Source organism: Aplysia californica, unplaced genomic scaffold, assembly GCF_000002075.1.
Source record: "Aplysia californica isolate F4 #8 unplaced genomic scaffold, AplCal3.0 scaffold00616, whole genome shotgun sequence".
Lineage (NCBI taxonomy): Eukaryota > Metazoa > Mollusca > Gastropoda > Aplysiida > Aplysiidae > Aplysia > Aplysia californica.
The window spans coordinates 137,103-160,132 of NW_004797886.1; the positions used below are offsets into that span (position 1 = coordinate 137,103).

The 23,030-nt window shown below is 39.5% G+C and overlaps 1 protein-coding gene across 2 annotated transcripts in view; it reads right to left on the minus strand.

Moving 5' to 3' along the window:
* The window catches only part of LOC101845425 (lysosomal-trafficking regulator), a 96,680-nt gene that overhangs the window by 13,911 nt on the left and 59,739 nt on the right, over positions 1 to 23,030 (minus strand). For both annotated transcript variants that reach the window (XM_035972220.1, XM_035972219.1), the window contains exons 28-48: positions 22,764 to 22,893; positions 21,610 to 21,713; positions 20,816 to 20,902; positions 19,712 to 19,800; positions 18,346 to 18,483; positions 13,949 to 14,422; positions 12,915 to 13,048; positions 11,703 to 11,906; positions 10,897 to 11,070; positions 10,439 to 10,515; positions 9,387 to 9,575; positions 8,376 to 8,521; positions 7,857 to 7,962; positions 7,158 to 7,219; positions 6,666 to 6,724; positions 5,973 to 6,125; positions 5,165 to 5,412; positions 4,045 to 4,111; positions 3,494 to 3,647; positions 2,243 to 2,383; positions 634 to 851 (exon numbers count right to left, since the gene is read on the minus strand). In XM_035972220.1, coding sequence (XP_035828113.1) covers positions 634 to 851; positions 2,243 to 2,383; positions 3,494 to 3,647; positions 4,045 to 4,111; positions 5,165 to 5,412; positions 5,973 to 6,125; positions 6,666 to 6,724; positions 7,158 to 7,219; positions 7,857 to 7,962; positions 8,376 to 8,521; positions 9,387 to 9,575; positions 10,439 to 10,515; positions 10,897 to 11,070; positions 11,703 to 11,906; positions 12,915 to 13,048; positions 13,949 to 14,422; positions 18,346 to 18,483; positions 19,712 to 19,800; positions 20,816 to 20,902; positions 21,610 to 21,713; positions 22,764 to 22,893 — 3,154 coding nt within the window. The remainder of the gene's footprint in view (positions 1 to 633; positions 852 to 2,242; positions 2,384 to 3,493; positions 3,648 to 4,044; positions 4,112 to 5,164; positions 5,413 to 5,972; positions 6,126 to 6,665; positions 6,725 to 7,157; positions 7,220 to 7,856; positions 7,963 to 8,375; positions 8,522 to 9,386; positions 9,576 to 10,438; positions 10,516 to 10,896; positions 11,071 to 11,702; positions 11,907 to 12,914; positions 13,049 to 13,948; positions 14,423 to 18,345; positions 18,484 to 19,711; positions 19,801 to 20,815; positions 20,903 to 21,609; positions 21,714 to 22,763; positions 22,894 to 23,030) is intronic.

A 23,030-nucleotide genomic window follows, 5' to 3' on the forward strand; every position in this document is an offset into this window, starting at 1 on the left:
ACATTGATTAAATGCACAAAATGTGTCATTTTTCAGTTTTCAAATACTCGTTAGCTATTGGAGTTATCAAACTTTGGCGGCCATTGTATCGCTAATTTCAAAACTGAAAAATGACGACCTCACCTCCTTCAATTGCAAATGTCTTGAGTTCTTTTCAAAATAAATATATATTTATTTCCTTTAAAGCAAGGCAAATAAATCAGCTTTCAGATGATTTCAATAACTCGACAGGCCAAAAAATTGACGAGCACCTGATTCCACAGCACCGTGACACCTTTAATGAAAACCATAACTTCCAGCTGAGATATGAATCCCCTTCCCAATGTTTGTATTGTGGCAAACATGAAAGTTGGCAGAAAAAAACAAAAAGAAAGCACTGCTTGGTAACAAATGAATAGAAAGAAAAACAAAACACTCAAGAAGAGTAGTCTTCGTTACAACTATTATCATCAGCTTTTGCATTAAAAATTTGTATCCTGCATCAAAAGTAGCTCAGAAATCCATAAAAATAACCCTCCTATCTAATATTGAGTTAACAAAAGGTGCTTTCTTGTCATTTACCATAACACTCCCACAATTAAAACAGTTATGTTGACAGGCTCTAAAAGTCAGAGTCCCGCCCACTTCTCTCACCGAGGGGTGGAACACATTGATGGCCTTGACAGCCTCCTCTCCTTGCTGCTTGTAGCCAAAAACTAGGTCAATCCAGTTTGAGAGGTGAAAGGTCACAAACTCGGACTCCAAAGCCTGCCTGTGAATGAGGACAAAGAGTCGAGGGTCGCCTCCAGCCCATGGTGGTAAGTGAACATCGTCCACTGGTTCTCCATTCTGACGGTAGCCAAAGTCAAAGCCTGTGAACCAAAAAAAACCATGTTTTTAAAAATTAAAAGAATAAATAAATAAATAAATAAACAAATAAATAGATATAAAACAGACCGTAAAAAATACAGGTTGAAGGAAGTTGGTATTTAATTTTAGAACAATATTTTACTATGACATGAGAGGAAGTGAAGGCGAAATGAGTTGCTTTTTTATGATCCACCTGAAGTCATTGTCAGGGGTCACAGAAGAAAATCTGATAAAAATGGAAAGGAAAATCTCACAAAATCTCTAATCTTACTCTTTTTGCTCCCTGGCTCCTAACCTGTTTTTGGGCTAATACATTTTACTTCTTCTATCTTCTATTGTAAAAATGAACAGAAAATCTAACCTTCATTTTCAGCAGCAGGCCCAGAATCATTTTATTATAGAGATATGATATGAGTTTAGTACCCTGTTCAATACTGAGGTCATTCAAGTAAGATGACCTCCCATTTGACATATGGATGTCAAGGGACATGACTCTTATCATTACTATGGGGACAAGATAATTAAGGGAGTAGCACGCCCTTGGATGACGTCACATTGAGCAGCGGGAAATTGGGCGACGTCGTCTGAGAGACAGAGAGATTCAGGCAGTCACAGGACCACGACAAGGCAAAATCTATCCTAGACGGGGGGCCCAATGACAGACCCGACTCATCAGACCGCCAGGTAACTTTACAGACATATTTTGGATAAGACCAAACCATAAGGCTTGCGAACCTTGACAACTACATCAGAACCCAACAAAAGGGGAGAGAACCTTGACAACCCTAGAACATAAACACCTTGATAGGGACCCAGTCCAGAGTCATCCACACCCTAGTCAAGCACTATACCAATTGAGCAATTAATTATTTCTTTTGTTTCAGTAGAGGTTTTACGGCGCTCGCAACTGAATAAGGTCATATGAGCGGCAAGGGGTGGATGTCAACAGAGAAGTCCTAACGGAATCAGACTTACTCTGCTCACCTCTCTAGCTTCAAGAGCACAAAGTCTGCTTTGACTATCAAGGCACCCCGGAAAGAGCGGGTCACAAGAGGGTGACAAACATACAAAAGAAGTAGAGGAAAATGACAATAGTAGGCCTAAGGATTAGGAAAGAAAAAGCAGCAGTTTCCTGTTGTAGTTAAGGCACAGTTATGAGCATAACATTGTTGGGTCAGCCCATTTACAATTCTACTGTGCATTAGAAGGTGAAATCTCCCCCCTCCTTTTGGGAATGGCCTAAAGACACTTCAGTCCGTGGCACCGCCCCGGGGGGAATCAATCATTTTTTCTCATAAATTCACAATAAGGCAAAGAGAACATAGCTCTCAAAATGATAAGAAACCAAAAGAAAAAAGAAGGAGTTACAAATGAAATCAATTTCACTTCATACCTTCGGCGTTTTTGAAGAACTCTGGTAGGAAGAAGAACTCTGGGATCAACTCCTTGACGTCGGTGCTGGACTCATAACTAGACAGTCGCCAGGAAGTCGCCAAGTGGTGAAACGTGCGGTCAGGAATGTCAAAATTCCGGTCTGAGGAAAATGGATCCACGAGAATAAAATGGAAGAAAGAAATACTTGTCAGGGTTTCCAGACACTTATTACTTTTACCCTTAAACTGTGGACTGTACCTGGACTTTTATCTTAACAAAAAATAATACTTATGTCCCACGTAGTCACAAACTATTTAGTGACAAACAAGAAAGGGATATTCCGAAGCGCACCATGAAGGAATTTGGGGGACAATATTAGTGAATTGGTCGCTTTTAAGGACAAGTGGGCTAACCCAGATTTCGGGGGGTTTCCAGAAATCTTGACCTACACCAGAAGTGGGCATTGCCCTACCTATAGGGGAAGTTTGGTTTCATTGGTGTGTATATCTGTTTGGTTATAGAGAAAACTCTCCTTGTCTTTTAAAGAAACTGAACAAGGGACAAAAACTTTACCTTCGATTTTCTCAAAACAACATTTTTCATGATAGCCCCCTTATGCTTAAAAGCGACCAAATAATTTCAACATGTCGATTGCCAAGAAAAATACTGAATTATTTTATATTGGCCAAATGCCAAGGAAAAGACTACATCAATTTCAACATGTCAGTTTGCACAAAATGAGTCCAATAAAACAATTTTAAAATCACTGAAAACAAATAAGTTGTTTTCGCAGAATGCATGTACATCTGGTTACAATAAAAATTGTTACCCCCCCAAAAAATAACCACAAAAAAATAAAACAACAACAACAACAGATCAAACAAACCCCAAAACAAGACAAAACAAAAATCCAAGAACACTGGTTCATCTGAACACATCTACCTGAAGACACGGTGCTCTAGAGGGGGTAGGGGAGAATTTTTTGTCCATTGAAAACCTCAACAGACACAGCTTGACTTTCTTTGTGTCATTAGCTTTCTGATTACAACAGCAAACCAGTTTTTAGATTAGCGTTACTATGAGTTATAAGGCACTTGCAGTATAATTTGGTTGTATAAGTGCCAAAGATTAGAGGAGTAGAGGAGTTACAAGAGAGTAACAATCACAAAAAAAGAAGGAGGAGAGATAAAGACGACAGATCTTTGATAAGAATGAAGGAGCAAACAGCACTAGAGCACCCGCCAACCACCCACCCCCTTCCATAACTAACCTTGGTAAGAAAGGAACATGCGAGTGAACGGTGGCAGTCTGACCAGATAGTGCAGCACTGTTCCACTGTTGGAGTAATGACTGCCGTAATGGAAGGGAGTGGGCTGCAGCATCTGGTTCTCTGCATCAGGCTCCCTCGCCTCCTGACACAGGAACTGAAGAAAAGAAAATTCAACCGAGGTGGCATCAGATTTTGTAAGTATGAAGAAAATCAGTCAACATGTTCGAAAAATATCAAGCCTTAATTTGAAATTTCAGGCCAAAATTGAGTAAAATGCAAATATTTTTACTTCTTCAAATCAACCCTTATGTATACATAGGGATTCTTGTTACAGATAAACAGAAGTGCATCAACTAGAAAATGATCAGATAGGTAGATATAGATACAGACTGACAGATAGATAGACAGGGCAGTAAAAAAAAGTATGAGGTACTATTGACATCCTCCTACTACCCAAACTGGCAGGGTGGTGAGGTAGCAATATTGACTCAGTCAAAGAAAAAATAAAACTATCACATCCTCTAAAGGCCCACATTTTCACCAACACTTACCTCATAATTGTCTTTGTATCTTGCCTCCCTGGTCCTATCTTGTACAGCAATTGGGCGCTTAAGATTCCTTGAAACAGAATATATTTTTAAAATGTGACTACTAGGCTTGATTTTCATCTGAGAAATCGTTTTCATTTCATGGCATCAAAGTCCAAAATAATCTCAGAATAATAAATATAAATGTATATGACATAGTTCAGACAGCTTCCAACTGTCTATAAAAGGAAACACATTAACTGGCACAAAGCTTCTTTTCAATAACCGAAAGGTGAACATACTACAACTTTTGATTGAATGTCTACTTACTGCATTTACAAAGGCAGCAATTCAAGTTGGGTTTTTTTCCTAGTGTTTGTAAGCCAAGAAAGGGAATATGACCACACGCGCAATCCTCAAGAATATTTTAATTTACATTTTCTGTCTCTGGATGAAAAAGCATTTCACATAGTGGTTTAATGGAAAACATTAAGATAAAAATTGTGATCTCCAACTTAAAAACAGAGAACACTGAAATATAGGAGAAAGTTGTCATAATAACATCACTTTCTCTGCTCAATAACTTTGCACAATAAACAATTTGAAATGAGAGCTAAAAATTTTTTTTGGGTATTTAGAAGCATACAATTTGGAGAAGGCATTTTTAAAATACAGTTAAAAGATGTTGAGGCATTGTGTTAGACAAGGTCTCAAACATTTACAAAAACACAAATACAAACCTACAGATGTTCTTATGTCTAAAACCACAAATACACACCTGGAGCTCATGTGTACTATTATCAAAACAAATATCTGCAGATGTTCAAATGCATGAAAACACATTCTGGAGTTCAGGTGCACAAAAATCCAAATACACACCTACAGATACTCAAGACAACAAACACCTAAATACACACCTGTTTTAGTTTCGTTAAGTGAGAGCTTTACAGCACTTGCAACACAATCAAATCATAGAAGTGTTGAAAATCAGAGGTGTTACAAGGGAGAAACAATCAAAAAAAGGATGAGAGATAAAGTCGATAGATGCTGATAGGAAAAAAGGTGCAAACCACACCAGAGCATCCACCACCCACTCACATACACACCTGTAGAAGTTCAAGAGCACAAATTCCCAAATACACACCTGTAGACACTCGTGTCCTTCAGATTGAGAACATTGCTGTGGTAGTCACGCAGCACAAAGGGAAACACGGGGTACTGCATGAGGTCTGTGTAGCTCCTGCCTGCCAGCTTGTTCAGGTGCATGAGGTAATCGTAGTTGGTCACCTCCCCGTCCAGCCAAGCCTTCTGCACCGACTGCAGTGACTCCCCCGCTATCAGGTTTGGCAACTCTAGGGAACTGCGCAAAATAGTGTACAGCTCGTCTCGGTCCTGTCGAGAAACGACCAAGCAAAATCAGATGTGCGTCATTTATCTTTCTCTAGACGAAAGTAACAATGTGCTTTCACCAGCATCTGTTATTATATCGTATATTAACTCCTTATCTCCGGCAAGCGGCTCCCAGCGACAGCTGAGCCGGTGAGCAGAGATGACTTTGGCATCAAATTAATTTTTGCCAATACAGGTCTCTTTTACCGGAATTTCATTCATTAGACGAAGAACTATCAAAACAGGTTCACTTGTTTCGATTTAATGACCCATTTAATGGCTTATTTGTCATTTTTAGATTAAGCACTAAAAAATGGCCCGGCGTAGTGGGTTTACTCCCCTCCGAGATAAAGAGTTATTATACATCCACTCTAGCAGGCATGTTTGAATACACATAGATATACACTTGTAAGTCTCAACTGATCCATGGGCTGCGAGTTTGAGACCCCTGGTGAAGGCTATCCCGCTGTAGTGTATAGTGCAAAGCACATAGAGCTTGCTTTCAAGCAGGGATATACACTATACAAATGATGTTTATCACTATTATTATCTGTACAACTCACATTTGTGGACTGGAAGGCAAGGAGACAGGTGCGTCCACTGATGAGGAAGATCTCCAGCCCGACGTCCTGCAGCTGGTACCAGCGCTTGTGCAACTCTCGGATGTCAGTATGTGGCCACGTGATGGACAACTGGTCCAGGTTGCCTAGCAACATCTGGTGACAACAGGGAGAAAAAGGGCAGAAGTCTGTGATTCTGAGTAGGCACGAGTCTTAAGCCACTCTCAACACTACAGAGGTCAGTAAGAGAAGAAAGGGCCATGGAAACAATGCCCATATCTCAAAAGTCAGAATGGACAGACAATAAAAGAAAAAGTATTATCTAGAGTACTAAAGTATCAAACCCACGTTTTTTTCACTATTTTCTTGTGTCTAAACGATAAAAGAACAAAGTACATCAACTCATTGCGAGAGAAAGACAACTAATGCCCTCATTAGTACTGATTATACAGTCTGTGTCTGTCTTACATTCAATTAGTTTGATGAATCTTCAGGGAAGAGAGGACCTGTGAGCAGGCAAAAGCCTCACAACAGGACATAAATTCATACTAACTGGGCTGTGATGCCACAAAAGCACTGGAAACTATCGAATGATGATCTCTTCTCATAGCATATTCTTAAGAATTTCATATAATTAATTTTGAAGCTAGAAGGCCCCTATAGAACAAATTAAGTGTGAAAAGGAAGCTCTCGTACCTGGGTGTAGTTTGCCCCTGAGATGGCACCATCAGCCACAAAGAAGATACACACCTCACCTGGAAAACACACACAAGGCGGTTATGACATGGTACAAGTACAACACTGAATTTAAAGGCAGGACCTGCAATTTGATCATGAGTTTGGTAGACAAAAGAGTCATGATTCTTTTTTTTTTTTTTACGAAGACCTCCCCATGACAGAGAAAGCCTTAGTAAATAGTTGTATGAGCACATTATATGATAACGATGGCTTTGAAATGAGAATACTAAGACTCTTTCAAACAATGTAAAACTATAAAACAAAATTAATCAATTCAGATATTTTACTCTATGAGAAGTATTAAGCCTTATTTCATAAAAGACAACAGGGTTACGCCATTAACAATTTCCAAAGCAAATTGCAGTTTTAATCTTTTAAAAAAAAAGAAACAAAAAGCAAAAACAATACAGGACTCGGGGCACATTTTAAATAAAAAGAATTGCTTCATACCAACAAGCAGTTCCCCTTTGCTCTCACTGGCAGGATACACGGCTGTGCACCGACACGTATGTCTGAGGAGAAGGATGAGGGATATATCAGAATATACATATAAAAGCTAGCTCGTTATCTGTTTATTACTTTTTCTTCTCCATTCCCAGACACAGTCTTTAGAAAAATCATTTGCGGATTTGTCAACCTACAGTGAAACTAAATTTAATGTATACTGCCAGTCTTTCGTGCTAGAACTGCTGGTTCCTACCTCATTTTTCAGGCAGCAATATACGCCTTCTTATGAAAATAATTTTTAAAAATTTTGTCATATTTCCATTATACACCTTGCCAAGGCAAAAATATTTAGCGACATTTTTACCCTCAGAAATTCCAACATTTCTGCCTCACAAACCCCCTTCATTTTCCCTACTGTTTTCTTCTCAGCACACCTCACTCTGCTCCGAACCCATACCTTTCAACTCTGTATTTCTCTCTGTCAGGACCAAAATGAAGCAAAAATTACATCTGAAAACTACCATGCACACAATTTCATTCCTGAGAACCATGCACTCATTTCAACATTCCCCTCAGTCAGTGTAAACTTTGTTTTTTCCCTTTTTAGTTTTAGTAGAGGTTTTACGGCGCTCGCAACTGCATAAGGTCATATGAGCGCCAATTTTTTCCCTTCTTCCCTAGCTTAGTTCCAACTGAACTCACTGTATTTTCTCATTCGTATACAGACGATAGATGAGGGCAGCGGAGTCTGACATCTGGTGGTCATCCTCAAACAGGAAAATCAAAGGCGGGTCCACAGACTCTGCGTCTGAGGGGCGAATTGAACATTGTCAAAAAATGTGAAAGAAGAGGGTGACCAGTTGATATGATGTGACAATACATAATTTAGATCCGTGCAATATCCACTGTTCTTCTTTTGAAACAAAAGTGTAGAAAAACTGCACAATAAAAACACATTTTGAAAAATCCCTTACCAGGGGAAAAATAGAGAGATACTTTCGGTGTTATATAGAATGTGTAAATACCTTAATACATATTCCATCATGCTTGGGAGTTTTAAAAATCTTAATATTAAAAGTTAAAAGCGTATTTCATGCATGACATAACCGCAAGTCAAGAGAGTGGAGACCCCCGGATATGTGAAATAGGTCGTGTAAGTTCCAAAATGAGGGCTCAAGCAGACTTTTACCAAAACTCATAAGAATCCAAGGATTAACTCACCCAGTTTGAGCTGGTGCTGATCAAGTAGAAAGCGTCTCTCAATGCCCAGATGGCAACGCTGCAGCCTCTTTCTCACCCGGCCCGGACCTTCTGTGGGGTCAAGCTGCCATGACTGGGGGTAGGAGGCTGGACTGTACCACACAGCTCTGAGGATGCAAAGAGAGGAATAATTATATTTGTAGATGTTTTAGACCCCCATCATGTATCAACACAGTTTAGATCCATCAGAAGGGCTGGGCTGCTTTGACCTTGCCAGGCACTCATAAACTTTCAGTTTTCAAAGATTCTCATGCCACAGATGTTACCAAACTTTAGCGGCCATTTTCTCACTAATCTTACCTCTGAAACCAGGCTATCCCCACTTCCTTCAATTGCAAACATCTCCACTTCTATTCAAGACCAATAGGTGTTTTCTTTTCATAGAAAACAAGGCAAATGAATAAGCTTTCTGATGATACCAGTAACTCCACCTGCCCAAAAACCAACAGGCGCTTTATTCCACTGCGTCATGACATATATTATTATCCTACCCGAGTAATGAAGAGTACAACGCATTGAGTGCCCCCAGCTAAAAGAAAGGAATGCAGTCTAAAAGAGATAACAGTTCACCCCATCCTGTCCATTAACATTTCAAGTGCCCAGCCCTGCATGATTTCTGAAAAGATCTACAGCCAGCAACACCAAATATTGGAAATGCCGTGTATTCTTACCCTGAGCAACTCAGAAAGACATCCCTTCCTCATGTCATGGCATCAAGTCCAAGAGTGGAGCCAATTTTTGTGTTAGTGAGAGTTTCAGAGTACTCGCAATACAATAAAGTCATATAAATGCTGAAGATTCATGTTAAAAGAAAGTAACAAACACACACAAAAAAATGAAGGACAGATAAGGGCGATACATGTTTGATAGGAGAGATGGCACAAACCACATCAGAGCATCCGCCAACCAACCACGGGGCAGGACTCAAATGGTTACAATATCAGAAAAGTAAAGTAAGGTGAGTCCACTCACCTCTCGTGTGTGAGATCCTGCACCAGAGTCTGCCACTGCTTCTTCAGTTGTATCTGAGCTGTCATGGCCTGCTTGAGGTGGGTCACCAGTTTGTGTCTCTCCTCCCCCTGCAGGCGCGTCATGTCCTGTGTCACTGCCATGGCCTGCTCTGTCACTCGCCGCAGCACACCATCAAACTTCTGAGTGATCCTGTACACACACAGCAGTTATTTTTGTTTAGTTTTTGTAGGAGTTTTAGTTTAGTTTGGTAAAAGTTTTACAGTGCTCACAACTGCATAGTTTTGATTAGTTTCAGTAGAGTTTGAAACTCTCTTTAACGCAAATACATCATTTCCTAGATGCTCCAAAATGTAGAAAGGGGTTTGTTTGTTTGTTTGTTTGTTTGTTTGTTTTGAGTAATAAAAAGCACATCAATATGACAACTGTCATTTAAGGCAGCAAAAGAGCAAGACAAACAGACAGAACCAACAGACGGAAAGAAAAGAAGTAGGACCTACCAGAGTGCCCTCCAGACACCCGCTAAAGGAAAGGCCAAAAAAAAAGATGACAGAGACAATCCATGGGGAAGTAAATATTACCATCCATGCATTTGAGTTCAGACATTCATCCATGAAGTTTATACCGCCTTCATACTCCTACCATACACCCTTACATGTTATTTCACAACAAGCCCACAAAATTAGTTAACTATCTTTTACAAACTTGCTCCATCCCCACAAACTCTTGCCACACTCCCTAAAACTGTCTTACATAAACAAACCACTGCCATACGTATGCCTGCTACAACCCATGCACTTTCTCTTTTGCGAGTGTTAAACAAGTCAAATCCACTTAAGTTTTTAAAGTGATCACTTGGTATTGTCAAATATGTTTTAGTTTTACCATATACTCAAAATAGAAGGTAAAGTCAAAAGCCACAATAATAACAGCTAAAGAAAACCTCATGCTTATGTCCCCAAATCCCATGCAAACTCTGTTCCTTCTAGCAACATGAAATTAAAAGTCTTGTTGAAACAAAAGAAAACATGTAAACCAAATTTATGAATACAAACCTTGAAGTTCCTGCTTCCCGCTTTTGCAACCACAGCAAGAGATCTTTTCTGTACCGTGCATCAATCTGCTTTTTCTCCTGAAACACAATGAGGTAGACAATGAGAAACACCAAAGGCAAATAGGTAGAGATTCAAGACGACATTCGTAATTTCTTTGAACTCAAAGCAACCAACATTTTAGACTCACACTGGACTAATTGGCAACATGTATGATCATCACAGGATATAAAATGAAGACCAATCCAGCACAATTATTCACATATATCAGCTGTTATGGAACAGAGCAGAACTTTATCATTAGGAAGAGCCCAGATGTTGCTGGATCGATAACAACAACAACAACATCATTAGGAAATCTGAAGAATACTGGCAAAGATAAAAGAACCCCTCCCCCCCCCCCCTCCCCCCAAAAAAACCCCCACTTGACAGTTGAAGCAGAATTTAACTCCCAAACTCACATCCACTTGGGCGTTGACCTGTGGCTGAGTCAGCATTTTGTCGGGTGAGTTGACACTGAAGCCTGCCCGACGCAAGATCTGCATGAGCGAAAAACCGTTCTCTCGCTGTGCAGAATTGAGCCAGTCCTTCCAACAGGAGAGCAAATTGTGCAGATAGAAACTCAGCTCCTGACCCTAAACAAAATAAGGAAAGAGGAGTAGACAGGTCAAGCGAGGTAAAATTTAACATTTCAGCATCAATAAGATAATGACATAAGAAACAGGCTGTTTTAACTCTGCCTTTTGTTTGTTTTTGTTTTAGAAAGGTTTTACGGCGTTCGCAACTGCGTAAGGTCATATGAGCAACCTGTCGGGGCAACCAGAGAACAAAGGGAAACACATTCCGAACTCCCATCCTTTCTTTCTAAAGCATTTACCTACAAATCCCATGAAATTGAAGACGAATTTTGCTTCAATTTTTTATCGTTCGAGCATTGAATATCAAAGATAATTATCCATTTCTCTCTTCCTAACACAACCTAATGATGAAAATCTACAACCCACAAAAAAAATTAAAAGTACAACCCACATTATTTTATTATGAAAACATTATTCAACAATACAAAACATTTTCAAACTGTTACTGGAATGTGTTGCTTTCATAATTTAAGTTGTTTTATGGAAGCCTCTTCTGTAAAGTATGTATGCTTTATGTCATGTGGGTCAATGTCCTTGTGCACTGAATAAAAAAACCTACCTGCCTGCCTATCTGGCTCCCTACCTACAAATATTGCTACCTACCCCACAGCCCCCCAGTACGGACTCACCACTTGTTTGTCTGAGATGGCAGCCTTGATAGCATCAGTGCCTCGAGGTTCCGCCATGACAAAAGCCAGAGTGTAGGCACGCATGTCAAAGTCCACTTTGAGCGACATCATACACAAGAACAGACGAGTGAACTGGAATCGGAGGACGTCCTTGGCACCATGCATGATGGGGTTCCTGTTCTTTTTGTTGTACACATCTTTGTTCTATGGGGAGGATATAGGTACAGAGACTGGATCAGTGGAAGTTCAAGTCCTGGCAGCGTTGATAATGCATAGTTGCCAACTTTAAAAAAAAAAAAAAAAAATGGACTCTCTACAAACATAGAAGATCAAGATGGGCATTAGACAACAAAAAAACCCATTCCCCCTCCCCTTCATACCCTTTACACACATTTTACTGAATAAAATAAATTCAAACTATTCCAAGCAGACCTGCAACAATAAAGTCAGAAATGTTAGTAAAGTCCTTTCCAATTGACTCATGGACTTCGTTCTTCTTATTATAATTATTCAGAAAACCTATTGTGAGAGTTCATTTTTCTTCAGCATTAGCAAGTCCGTGAGGAGCAATAGTGTGAAAAAATTTGAATGCCACAGAAAAATGTATCTAATCATAAGACAGAAATACTAAATCATAGCCCCTTATGCCCCGATCACACTACACCTGTGGCGAGTAACATTGCTTGAGCACATAACCACCAGTATACTGACAAGCGAGACTGCATCACATTGACGGATGTTTTAAGACAGTATTTATTGGCCAATCAAAAAGTAAAAGGAGCAATGTACTTTGGTACTCAAACTCTCAAAAACATACCAAATACATTTTTATGCATTGGTTGGCAACTATGATTGCGATTAAAAACCCTGGAACTCTGTACTCACTGCCAAATCAATGGTGAGAAGAGAAGAAGAAAGAGAGGTAAACACATTTGATACTAGAGATTGAAAAAAGGGATTGGAAAACGTTTGGAAAGATAAGAGGATAAAATTGCATTCCTTAGCTTCCAACACACTTCTATTATACATATTATTATCTCATACTTTTATGAAAGTGAAACTTTTGTCAAATAAAATAAAGTCAATCTAGCTATGCAAAACAGGGCCAGGAAAAATGCAGCAACACAAAATAGAAACATGTAACATCAAGATCATTCTAATAAAGGATTTTTTAAAAAAGATAAACTGAAAAATACAAACTCGAAATCTTACCAGGCTATACTCATAGAATCTAAAGACGTTGATAAACAAGTGCTTCAGGTAGCGATCTTCTAAGATGGGTGTCTTGGGTTCTGCAAAGAAGTTCAAAGTTCTCTGTTCCACAGGACGCATCATCTCATCCCGTGCTGTGGAAGGATTAAAATCAAGTACAAACAAATATTCAAATTTAAAATAACTGTTGGACAGCATATGGAGTCAGTTCAGAAACAAAAACCTGAACCACATTCAACATAGCACGGAACCAGATGCACAAAGACCACTGATCTAAAAACACTGATAACTATACCTTTCGTTCAAAGTCTTATAAACACATGACTCTATCAAGATCAAGACATAAGTCTACCCAAAATATTTCCTTTTCCATCATCAAATAAACGGAAGAGAAGGCTTTGTTCATGTTTTGTTTGATTTTGATCTCTTAGTGTGAAAAAATCTGAATGCCACAGAAAAATGTACCTCATCATAAGACAGAAATACTAAAACATAGCCCCTTATGCCCCGATCATCACTACACCTGTGGCGAGTAACATTGCTTGAGCACATAACTACCAGTATACTGACAAGCGAGACTGCATCACATTGACGGATGTTTTAAGACAGTATTTATTGGACAATCAAAACAGCTGTACTACATTAATTTTGACTAAGACCGTGCCAATATTTCTATAACTATGTGAAAGTTGTGTGCAAGCAGTTTGGTGAAAAATCAACCCATTTCATCAAGTATGGGTGTAAATCTAAGGAGATTATGGTAGCATTAGAAGGTCAGAGCTATAATGGTTAAGAGAGCTGAATTTTAAGTCGTTTTTGATACAGTAAGTAAAAGATAGGACTCCTATCGTGCCAAGAGGCTATAAAGAATTCCAGCTTTAAAAATAAGTGTTCTTTTCAATTAAAACACTGCCAATGATGACAGGCAGCAGATACAACAGAAAGATAACGAAATGCGCGTACAACAATCTACAGCTCAGCAAACACCTTCGTTATATGGATAACAGAAAAGGCGCAACTTTGTGTCAACTTACGATACATCACAGCCAAGTCGGAAGCCACAACAAGAAGCTTCCGGAACCGCTCTAACAAGTCAGACTGTGTGACAGAAGCGTAGATCATCTTGTGTCTGCGTGTGAAGATGCTCCCAAGACGAGAGGGTCGCGAACCGCTTTCTGAGCTAGACCGATGGGGAGAAGTGACCCAGTTAGACCCTGACGACTCGTTATCTCCCTGGCGGTCACCGGTTGACGCGGAATTGTCCTTGCCCGGCTCTGAGAGAAGGCCCATCATGTCAGGGGAGGAGAAAGTGCTGCGTCGCATTAGAGTCGGGCGAAAGGGAAGGCCGCGCTCGGAACGGGGGAGAAAGGTCTGGTCTTGTTTCAGGTAAAGGGGGCGTTGAGAGGCCGGGGAGGTGGTGGAAGAGGAGGAGTGCATGGTGAAGGAATGGGAGGACAAAACGCCTCCACGGGACACAGGGCGTCGGGTTTTAGATGAAGGGGAGGTGGCTGAAAGATAAATGGGACACACAAGGGCTGGAGGTGAGTGAAATGAAAACAAACCAGGAAAAAATGGGGAACACATAAAAAAGGGTAAAAGAAAAATCATTCCAGACGGCTAGCAGAAGACTTAAACTATTCAATTTCAGGAGAAAACAAAAATTTCTAAAAGAAATGGAAATCTACCACATACATTTAGGATTGATGAGTTTTTTTAAGACAAAATTCGAACCTCTCTCATTTTGTTAAAATCTTGGTGAGTACTACTGAACTGATCAAATTTGCATACCGACTTCTTACCATTGTACATATGAAACCAGGTTCTAGACAAACATATAGTCCATCGAAATAGGTAACTATTGCACAGCCTTGTTTATTGAAACAAAAGGGTGACCAAATGCTAGGAAGGGAATTTTGAGGAAATTGTCTCATCTTCCACAATTATGATGGAATCTTACAACAGTCAAAATTGTCCAAGAAGGCCACTTTGAGTTACTGTGGAGGAGAACAGTTTATTTGTCTCAGACTTGTGCTAGTTCTGGACAGTGTCATTATAATACAGAAAAAAAATGCAAGGGGAAAAGTGGGAAGTGATTATTTTGATCAAAGAAACAAGGCAAAAAAACAAACAAATGGAAGCATCTCTATATATTATATTTGTGAAAGTCCTCACTTTTGCCGCCTAAAGCTTCCAAACAACTTAACTTTCGAATTTGACAAAATGAATGGTGGTTCAGAATCATTTAAAGGGTGCACAGTTTTATTGAGGAGCCTGAAGTCACTGTTGTTTAATTTTCAGTTTATCATTAGTTTCGTTTAGATCTATTCTTGGGAAAGTTTTTCTTCTAAGACACCATTGTAAACAGGTGAGGTTTCCGTTCACTAATCGTGCGCACTGTTTCCGCACCTTTGAAAATATGGAGAGTATAACCAAAGATAGTACAAGACAAGATGGGCCACTCAGCCTAAAAAGTGTCCGCAGGAAGTATGCTCTTTGCTTCAGATGGCGCTGCAGTCTGTTTTGAAGCTCTCTTTCGTTTTTCCAGAAGAAGAATAGGAATAGCACCTCCTTGCGTGCGCAGATCGACTGCTGTTCATCAGCAGTTCGGGTACGTTCAGTGGGGAGTTTTAGGGTTTTTTTATTTTAATGACCTCTCGCCCTTCATTCTAAAGTCAAATTAAACGAAGAAAACCATCTCCTTTTCCTCCGGAAGAGGTTTTTTGTCAGCGTAACCATTTTTAAAAAGCGTTCTTCCGAAATTTATCCCAAAACTTGCTAGTTTCACTTTGATTTTTTAAAACTCAAGTAGGGTAACTCTGTTCGCAAAGAGTGCGCTTTTGTGAAGAGGGCGCCACCAAATTTTGAGGACACTTTTTTAATTGGCTCAAAGAGAGAAGTGGCCCATCTTGTCTTGTACTATCTTTGGTATAACTACGAAAGCGGAATAGAGAATCAATCTGTACATCTATTATATATTTGGCAACTTGGAAACACATGTGTCACTTTTCCCATAAAACTATGACAGCTGCAGAGTTGAAAGTTGGCAAGTACCTGCAAAAAGATAGCCCGATTTTTTATTTATTTCCTGAATTTAGAAAAAAATATATTTGACAAAAAGTTGCAGTCCTTCTTTGGCTCTTGTGATTAACCAAACAAATCTGCGTATCTGTCCTTCACAACGGAAGTGCCGAAACTGATATTTCTCGAGGCGCATTTTGTTTTGAGAGTATCGATTTTGGCCTTCTGATATCTTTTTTATCTCTATAGATTGATTGCTCCTTTCCAGTAGAGTGTAAAAATATAGTAGGTCAATGACTTTCAGTTGATGTTAATGCACCGATCATTCCTTTCATTGAAAGGGGGCCCAGCTAGTAATAATATAAATGCAAAACGTGCCTCCTGAGATAAACATTATAAAGCAAGTTTTGAGGGTGAAGCTTATTTAAAAGTAATTTAGGGGAAGGTTGACCTCTAAATTAAAACAAATCAAAAAGAGGATGAGCTTGGAGAAAAAAAATTACTGTAATTGGGTAATAAGCAAAACAATTCTTAACCCCCCCCCCCCCAACAACATCAAATTGAATTTATGGGGTGTAGAATATTTTAAAAATCTGGAAAAGCATAGGGATGGTGACATTATATCATCTTTTTAAAGGGGAAACAAAGACAGGATGGCCATGAACATATTACATGCTTTAAGTACAACTAATTCGATCAGGAATGAAATTGTCATTTTCGACCCTGAAAAGCAATTTGGTTTCTCACACAAGTAAACTATAGCCCACAGAAAATGATGGGTGAAACTCCTACAAAAAGGAAAAAAGGAATTGAACTTTGATATTGGTCTTAAAAAAAAAAAATTGCAGTAGCTTTTCAAAACAGATTTGGTAAGGCATGCGTTGAATGCGTGTTTCAGAACAGATAAATTATAAGAAAGACTTAGACCTGTGATTATACTATCCAACTCTGAATGCTTCAAAGATCACCCACACAAGTCCAGACGGTAGCTAATCAAGTGACCCATGTTTCACTGAAAAACATGCTTCTAACAAACGATACACAATAAAACAATGATAGCAATAATAAGTATAAATTTCTGTGCACTCACTACGTGTATGTATTCAGAGCACAGTATATTGTTCTGATAATGCTATGAGCAAGGGTAATTTGCGAAACTAAGTAATGCGCACTTAGAATGGGTCACCCAATAAATACATATTATCAACTCCCTGCTTACAAAAAGCAGCATTTATGCCATGCGGCAAAAATATATACACTGCTTCTCAGAAATAAATCAAACACAAAATTACAGAGCATAGAAATTAAAGAGAAAAGACAACACAATTAAATCAGTAGACCTGTATGTATATGAAACAAGAATGGAATGCTTCATCAAAATTATCCTGGTTGTTCATTTAAATTCAGCAAATTCAGTGACTGGATTAATAGCATATGGGAGCCAGCCATGTTGTATTAGTTTTAGTATGAGTTTTACGGCACTTGCAACACAATAAGGTCATTTAAGTGGCGAAGAATAGATTACGTATTACAAGAGAGTAACAAACACAAAAAAGAAGGAGGGGAGATAAGGACGACAGATGTTTGATAGGAAAGAAGGAGCAAACCACACCACAGCACCCGCCAACCACCCACTTGTTCATTTAAATTCTGCAAATTCAGTGACTGGATTAATAGCGTATGGTAGCCAGCCATGTTGTACATTGAGATTTTTATGTTAGTAGGAAAACTGCTCCAGTTCACAAGGAACAGAAAAGATAAACATTGTACTACAAAAAAGTAAGAGGAGGACACTTGGCATGAGTCTTAGTTTTATTGAGTGTTTTACGGCACTTAGCGCAACAAGATAAGGTCATGTAAGCGCCGAAGATTAGAGATGTAACAAGAGAGTGACAAACGCAAAAAAAAGGAAGGGAGATAAAGACGATAGACATTTGACAGGAAAGAAGAAGCAAACCACACCAGAGCACCTGCCAACCACCCACCTGGGCATGAGTGTTCACCAATAAACTCATCAAAAGAATATTGCGACCATAGAAAGAGTGGTGGCCAACCACAAAATAACGACAGAATTCTTTTGACCTATGGTTATCCATTCTTTTTTTTGTTTGTTCAAGCTCTAGATTTATTCTTTTATTCATTTACTTATTTATTTATGTATTTATTTATTTCGGGGGGGGAGGGGAGGCATAATTTCTTCAGCAAATAAAACGAAGTTTAACAGACCCGCTAACCCTAATATTTCTGCTGGTAAATGACAAAGAGCAAAGTACACATTACAACACATAAACAGGGCACACATTGTCACAAAAGACATAAAAAGTGAAAAGCATCAACTGATTCACAAATCCTGGAACTCTAATGGAGAAGTGACCCCTCCCTCATCCTCATTGCCGTACTCGAACCTCCTTACCCGAGTTGGAGGAGGTGAACCATCCTTGCGCAGCGGTCTGCGTGAACTCCTCACTTCGCTTCTCAATGTACTCAAACATCTTGACCACCAGTGATATCTGGAAGGCACGAGCTGTGTCTGCTCGCTTCTTGCTCCCCGCTGAAACAGACAGATAAGGAGCACTGACTGATTGGACTCGTTAACCAGTTCACTGAACTCAGTTTTACGACACTTGCAACACAAATAAGATCATATTAGAGGGATAGGGGGAGAAGAGGGTGGGGAGGACGTGGAGGACGTGTAGGAGTCCTATTGTATTTCATCATCAAGGTAACACTGCACCATTATCCGCCCCCTCCCTTTTCCCTTCCCACACACATACACACACACACAAACATACACACAAACACACACACATACACAACAAAACTTATGACAGACACTGCTACCACGCCAGTACTGCCTAAACAAAGAATACAGAAATCAAGAATGCACCACACAAATCACCAAGATATCCAAATCTATTGGTCAGTTTTGCTCAACGGATTGTTTGACAGAGTCAAATAGACACCTATAATGTGTCTCTTCACTTAATGCAATGTAGTTTTTTTCACTTCGTGATGCTTTGATGTATTATTTATTAATTAATTTTTTTTTGGAGTGAAAAAAAAAATAAAAAGACATAAATAAGAAAGAAGTAGCATCTATCAGCATGCCAACTGGTCGGAGCCAGATACTGCCTTAACACTTTACCGCCTTAACACTTTGCCGCCTCATCTCGCTGACTCGCGATTTTACCACCTTGTTACTTTGGATTTTCGTCAAAATATGATGGCAAAGTGTTAATTTTAAACAACATTAAGGCGTAATGTGACTTCCCATGAAAGCGAAAGTTCATCTCCTTCCCTCCTCTGCCTCCTTCCTACTTCCACACCAATCTCTCAAGTTTTAAATAATAACTCACCAGAATTGTTAGTTACACAGTAGCACATTTCGACTACTCAGTATACGACTCCATCATACGTCACTTTTCAAAATGGCGTATGGCGGAGTCTTACACTAAATGGTCAATTTGCAAAATTAGTTATTTCCTGTATCCACTTGTACTCACCGCTCCTTTTAGTTTTAGTAAGAATAAAAATTTTACGGCACTTGCAACATAATAAGGTCGTATAAGTTTATTAGTTTAGCTTTAGTAGAGGTTTTACGCGCTTGCAACTGCATAAGGTCATATGAGCGCCAGGTGATATAAGTGCCGAAGAATAGATTACGTGTTACAAGAGAGTATCATACACAAAAAAGAAGGAGGGGAGATAAGGACGACAGATGTATGATAAGAAAGAAGGAGCAAACCACACCAGAGCACCCGCCAACCATCCACACTCACCGCTCTGTCGGCCGAACTCATTGTCCTCCAGGGCCTTGAGCAGAGTGAAGAGATCCTCCACATTTTGGTAATGAGACGGTCCAGTCCAACTGGAGACATAGGATAAGTGAGAGAGGGAATGAGGGAGTGGGTGACTGAAGGAGGGAGGGAAGGAGAGAGTGAGTGAGTGAGTGAGTGGGTGAGTGAGTGAGAGAGAGAGAGAGAGAGAGGGAGAGAGAGGGGGGGGGGGGGGATGGAAAGTGACTTAAGGTGCACACAGAAGTGCTTAGGTGCCAGAAACTGTGCATGTGGTTGTATTGACACATTTGTATAAGCCCATTTGTGTTGAATCAATACAACAGCTCGTCCATCCATGTCTGACGAGATCCAATACTCCAGCAGAGGAGAATATTTCCTCAGCAAAATAGAACTTAAGAAGAATGTAGGGCTGCAATGACCTGTGGCTTTCACTGTGGCCGATGAGACCAATTCTGGCATAGAAAAGTTTGCCACATTTTTAGTTTTCAAAAGTTCCACTTCCACTTGTGGATGTGTGCACCTTCCAGACTTCTGTCTTGGTTTCAGCATCTCTGTCAATTTATAGTTTGAAAGAAATAGGACCCACCCACCACTGCAGTCCTCCCATAAAAAATGATGTCCGATGAAACACAGAAGGTTATAAACATTCAATTTTTGCCAAATGCACAAGTGAGTTGTAGTTAACAATGCGAGTTTTCTGCAGCCTCCTGACCGGTAAGGAAGTTGGACCGCCAACTGTACAAGGGCAGAGAGCTTCAGTTACATAAGAAATACAGTTGAATCCGCCCTATTGGCCATCAAACTTGTTTGAAGAGTTTTAAGGTGCTTGCAAACTGCATAAGGTCATATGAGTGCTCCCTCCCATCTAAGATAATCATATGTGTTTAAATAACCACTTCCCACTTCCCCCCTTGTGTTTTTTCCTATTATAAAGACACATCCCAAGACATTCACAATAGGTCACCCCCCTTGTACAATTTTAACTGTACTCTGTACTAGCTTAGAGCAGAGGACTGGTGAAAGTCCTAAATTATTATAGCTCAAAAGGCAAACCAAATTAGATGAGACACTGGCCCACTCTCTGACCTGAGCTCTGAGACTGCTGTTGTGCATAACGTGTGCTGTACGTCTATGAGGAGGCTGTGGGTCACCTCTTCCTCACTGCTTGTGCCACTGTAGAAGGAACAAAGGGGTCAACAGTTTCAGTTGACATTTCAAAATTTCATGAGGTTTGAGTAAATAGATGCACATTGACACAAGAAAGGTCATACAGTATAGGCAAAAAAAAGGCCAACAGATGGCAACAACAGAGGGGACGAAAAGAAATAAGACCGCCAGAGACACCCTCCAACCACCAACACAAAATCTTAAACAAATTATTTTAAAAAGAAAAACATTTGAGACAAAATACAAGTAAGAGGGCAACAGGCTGTCAACAGGAATATTATGAAGTTAAGATACATACATCTTATTTGGTTAAATTCAATGGCATTGAGCATTCAATGGCATCGTCAAAGAGACTTTAGCCAAGTCAGCCCAATTTCATAAAATAAAAATCACCAAATCCCAAGGCAACTACATCAATGTTCATTAGAAAATGCACCTCTTTTATCTAAATGTGCTTTAAATGTGACTGATTTAAGAAAAATTAGAGAAAAGCGGTAAAATTTGGCTTACGTTAGAGACCAAAATAAAGGGGCAATAAAAAAAACTAAAACAATTAAGGGAAAGAAAATCTTTTCAGGACTCAAACAGAATTTAAAGAAACCACCCAAAAAGAAGTGTATTAACAAAATCAAATTATATTTCACTAATACAGCAGTCTAAATAAATAAAAGACTAATGGTTTCATTCAATTACATCAAAACCAAAGAACTCACCCCAGTGCCTGGCGACGTTGGATGCTGGTGGCCAGGTTGCACAGACTTTCAGCCAGGCCGAGGTCCAGTAAGAGCGTACTCATGGTGGGTGTGGCCTCAAGGAGCTGTGGAAGAGTCAAGTTGTGTCATAGACCATAACATTAATAACAAGGTTTGGTTTTGGATTGGGTAAGATCGAGTTTTAGTTTAAGTAAAAGTTTTACGGCATTTGCAACACAATAAGGTCATATGAGTGCCGAAGATTAGAGGTGCTACAAGAGAGTAACAAACACAAAAAAAGAAGGAGGGAGATAGAGATGATAGATTTTTTTATAGGAAAGAAGGAGTAAGAGTTTATGGCACTTGCAACACAATGAGGTCATATAAAAGCCGGAGTTCAGAGGTATTATAAGAGAGTAAGTAACAAGGAAAACAAGGAGAGATCATGAAGATAGTTTGATAGAAAAGAAGGAGCGAACTACATCAGATCACTGGCCAACCACCCAGTCCACAACATCACAATATTAGGAACAATATTAGGACAAAGTCCACAAAGAGCAGACAAAGACAATAGCAATGCTAACAAAAGAAGTACAAGGTGGTATGCCACACTACAATGCCCACCAACTACCAGCCTATTAAAACTAGTGTAAAAGAAGTAACGATGCAAAATCATCAACCTTAACACAGACACCATTTTCCTAAATATGGTTAGACATGAAATGAACACCCCTATTTACACACTGTCAGCAACTGCAGCAAACCTGCACTTATCACTACATGGCATTGGACAGAAGGGCGAGAGCCCAGCTGTTGCTGGATCGATAACAACAACAACAACAACAACATTTACACACTGTGATGTTAGGGACGTGAAACAATTTTCATGCAAGTGAACTGAACAAAAAGAAAAACTGAAAATAAGTGTTGCCCACAAAATTCCAGTTTTGAAGATTATCGAGAAAAAAAAATAATTTAAAAATAAATCACGAGCTCTATTCCCAAATGTAACTTCACACACTTGAGCTTAACCATGACGAAATACCAGAAACAATTTTTTTTTTTTTCTCACCAATTAACCTTAAGTAAAATAAAATTGTAGAAAGGCCCATCCCTGAACTTCTCCCTTTCCATATCCCCCAATTAAGGGAGTATCTTCAACTACAGAATCTTACCTGAGACAGAAGCATTAGAGTGTTCCTGCACAAATCCACATCGGCAGCCGTGCCATCCAGCAGAGACAACAGCAGAATCGGGGCCACCTGTTGGACAGCTGTCAACTCCCCGAGATCACCCAACATGTAGCTGAAAATGGAATTGAGATGATAGTTTGCAATAATCAACATGTGTGTACATTTTCTTGGAATAGAGAGAGAAAATAAATTAAGTGCTGATAAGTACGCCAAAGTAAATACAATATCTTCTAAAAAAAAAAGACCAAC